Below are 2,781 nucleotides of genomic sequence, written 5' to 3'. Positions count from 1 at the left end.
GCATTTCAATATATAGTAAAATGAGCGATGGTGGTTTCTTTACCGTTCGTAACAACCACCTTTGAAATCTGAGGGCAGAGTTACAGATGATCCCCTGTGTGTCGAGCAGCAGAGGAGAGCGAGACGGCCGTTTTGGTTTTAACCCTGCAGATGACCCACTTCTTGAAGCGTTTCCATTGCCGTTACGAGGCGCAGCAAGGGCTGGAGCAGCGGTCACGCATCTGCGCTTGGTCAGGCCTTCACGCAGGGATGGCTCTTGGCCGCTTTCTTTTCTCTGTTCCTCCTTGTATTATAACTTTGAATTGTCTCTCTGTTGTTGCAGTGTGCAGAGGAGTGAATGGCCCATGTTGTGTTAGTGCCTGTCTGCCATGCTGGCCTGTCTGCCAGGACCAGGTGACCTCTCCTTTCAGCTTCTTTCTTACACGCAGATGAACACTGGACTTCAGAAATGTGAGTGACGTTTTGTCTGCAGGATGTGGTTAACTGTTAAATCTGGCTCTGGTACAGCTCTGACATAAACATTTAGGATGCAGTGGAAAAAACTGTTTAATGTTAGTCTCTCTTTCGATTATGCCTTCAAGGCATCCGTCAGCAATGGCTCTGGGATGTGGCTGTGGAGGTTCACGTGTGTGCAGCAAGCTCTCCCCCCTTCTGCTTTTACAAAGGTTAATTTTAAGCACAGTAAGACAAAATGCAAGTGAGGTTTCTGTGAGATTCATGCCTCTCTGCTGAAAAGATTTTGTGCTAAAAGTGTGCCAGCTGACTTGCTTCTTAACACAACTCTTTTTCACTTCCATTTGTTTAATTACTCACAGACACCAAAACTTTGAGGTCAGCTCTACATATCTGGGGCCTGTACTGCAAATATTAGTGATCTAGCCCAAATTACTAAAGTTCAGAGTTTCCATCATCTTTCTGATGTCTCTTTGGTGCCTCTGAAGAATACTCTAGTAATTCTTTCTCGATAACTTCAGTCATTTTTTTGATAGTTATATTTTTAAGACCGTAGGCATGACAATATAAGTTTACCGGCTAGAGTTTTTTTAAAAAATCTTCCTCTGTCCCTCCTCTTTATCACTGAAGTCGCACATTGATTCAGCTGAAATTTCAGAAATGCCAAGGTATCTACATCGGATCTGTGTACTTGGTTCTTAGGGCTATGACCTGTGTCTTGTGTTTGAAACGGGCATTAGGAGATCTCTGTACCCTCAGTTTGCCGATGGACTCGTTGCTCGTTACAGCCAAGTCATTTACACTCCGGTTATAGCTGAAATTGTTCCTGTGTTAAGACTTGTGGTGCTACTGGAAATAGGTAAGATAGTTCTGCCGTTGAGGGTGACGTGCTGGAAGTTGTGCAGGAGCTGACTGACACCGTTCACGTACACACGTGTGCTCCTCCACAGCACTTGTATAGCATTTATGCCAACTCCACGGGTTGGTAATTGTAACGATGCTTTCAGCAATAGGAAAAACCTTTGCTCACAAAAGGACTTCCTTCGATGGCCCTGAAATGGGCATTCTTCTCCTTTCTCTTTTCCGTTTCCAGTTCGAGCTTTGCTGACCAGGACGTGCTTGTTCAAAAAGTTGACTGCTGTGGTGAGAATGTGCCTAGGGTCTTGTATTACATCAGTTCTCTTTGGTGGCTCAAAAAGCTTAGTTCTGAGAGCAAACTGTCGAGGTTCACGTGAGCATATCAGGTATTTGCTGACTACACATTTAGGAGGCAGCGTGCTGGTATGTGGGCAGTTTCTTCACCTGATGGTACCTGCTGCTGTTGGAGAACTGCTCATCCCCATGCTGGAAGCATCGCTGTATCCTGCTTAGCGAAGAGCTTCGGGTGCAGCGTTTAAAAGAATTGAGGACATAAAGTAGCTGCCAGGCACTGGCTGGCAGTGGTGCTGCTCAGCTGTTCCAGTTGGTTCTGATTTATATGGAAAATGAAACTGCTCGTGTAGACCTTGCTCACCCCTGCTGCAGATGTGTGTAGGATTAATTGGCGCATTTCTCTGCGTACTGTATATGCACGAGTAATCTAGCCCCTGGCCAGAGGAAAGCTGAGTTAATGAGCATTTTTAATGAATGGTGACTTCTGACTTTTGAGGGGGGGTTGGAAGTGGGCTTTAATAATAGTGCTGTTGCTTTTATAAAAGGCACAGAACTCCACAGGATAGCCTTTATTCAGACTTACGGTGTTTGTATTAATAATTTTTAAGTGTAGTTTTCTGGATCAGATTTTTTATTAATGCTTAAAAATCCACATTACCTCAATTATCTTTATTTTTTTTCTTACTCTCAAATAAGAGGCATTTTTCTCAAAGACAGGCTGTGCAGTGGGAGTTCTGTTATTAGTACGCACGTCTTTTTTTCCTTTAGAAACTGATCACTGTGAGGCTTCCAGTTGCAGTATTTTCCTTTGAATTCCAACCTGCATCACGGGAAAGGCTGACCCTGAAATTCATCCTTATCCACGCAGGGGATTTCTCACTGACTCCAGATTGATCTTCCCACTGACTCCAGTGTAAACCTGACCAGTCAGTCAGGATGTTTAAGGCAAGAATACTCGGGCAGTGTCTGCAGCCGCTGTTGGACGTAGCAGTGCTGCAGGGCTTGGGAGAAAAAAGGGTGATTTTTCATGACATTTCTGCAAAGTCGAGGTGAAAGATGCTTCTTGGAGGGCTTTGTCAGGGATAAAAGAGAGAAGAGCAGGTTGGGACTGAATTTGGGGTCATCACCTAAAACCGAGTCCTTTCTGGGGCTATTCTCTTTCTGTGAAGCCTGTAG

General features: G+C 44.6%; 1 protein-coding gene across 1 annotated transcript in view; it reads left to right on the top strand.

The window, feature by feature from the left end:
* Window positions 1-322: 322 nt before the first annotated feature.
* Window positions 323-2,781, top strand: part of FAM222B (family with sequence similarity 222, member B) — a 7,521-nt gene continuing 5,062 nt past the window's right edge. The window contains exon 1 of the mRNA XM_010190412.1: window positions 323-450. Coding sequence (XP_010188714.1) covers window positions 369-450 — 82 coding nt within the window. The 5' untranslated portion in view covers window positions 323-368. The remainder of the gene's footprint in view (window positions 451-2,781) is intronic.

The sequence above is a fragment of the Mesitornis unicolor genome, unplaced genomic scaffold (assembly GCF_000695765.1).
Source record: "Mesitornis unicolor isolate BGI_N332 unplaced genomic scaffold, ASM69576v1 scaffold8858, whole genome shotgun sequence".
In the NCBI taxonomy this organism is placed as follows: Eukaryota; Metazoa; Chordata; class Aves; order Mesitornithiformes; family Mesitornithidae; genus Mesitornis; species Mesitornis unicolor.
This window is presented reverse-complemented; position numbering and strand designations above follow the sequence as displayed.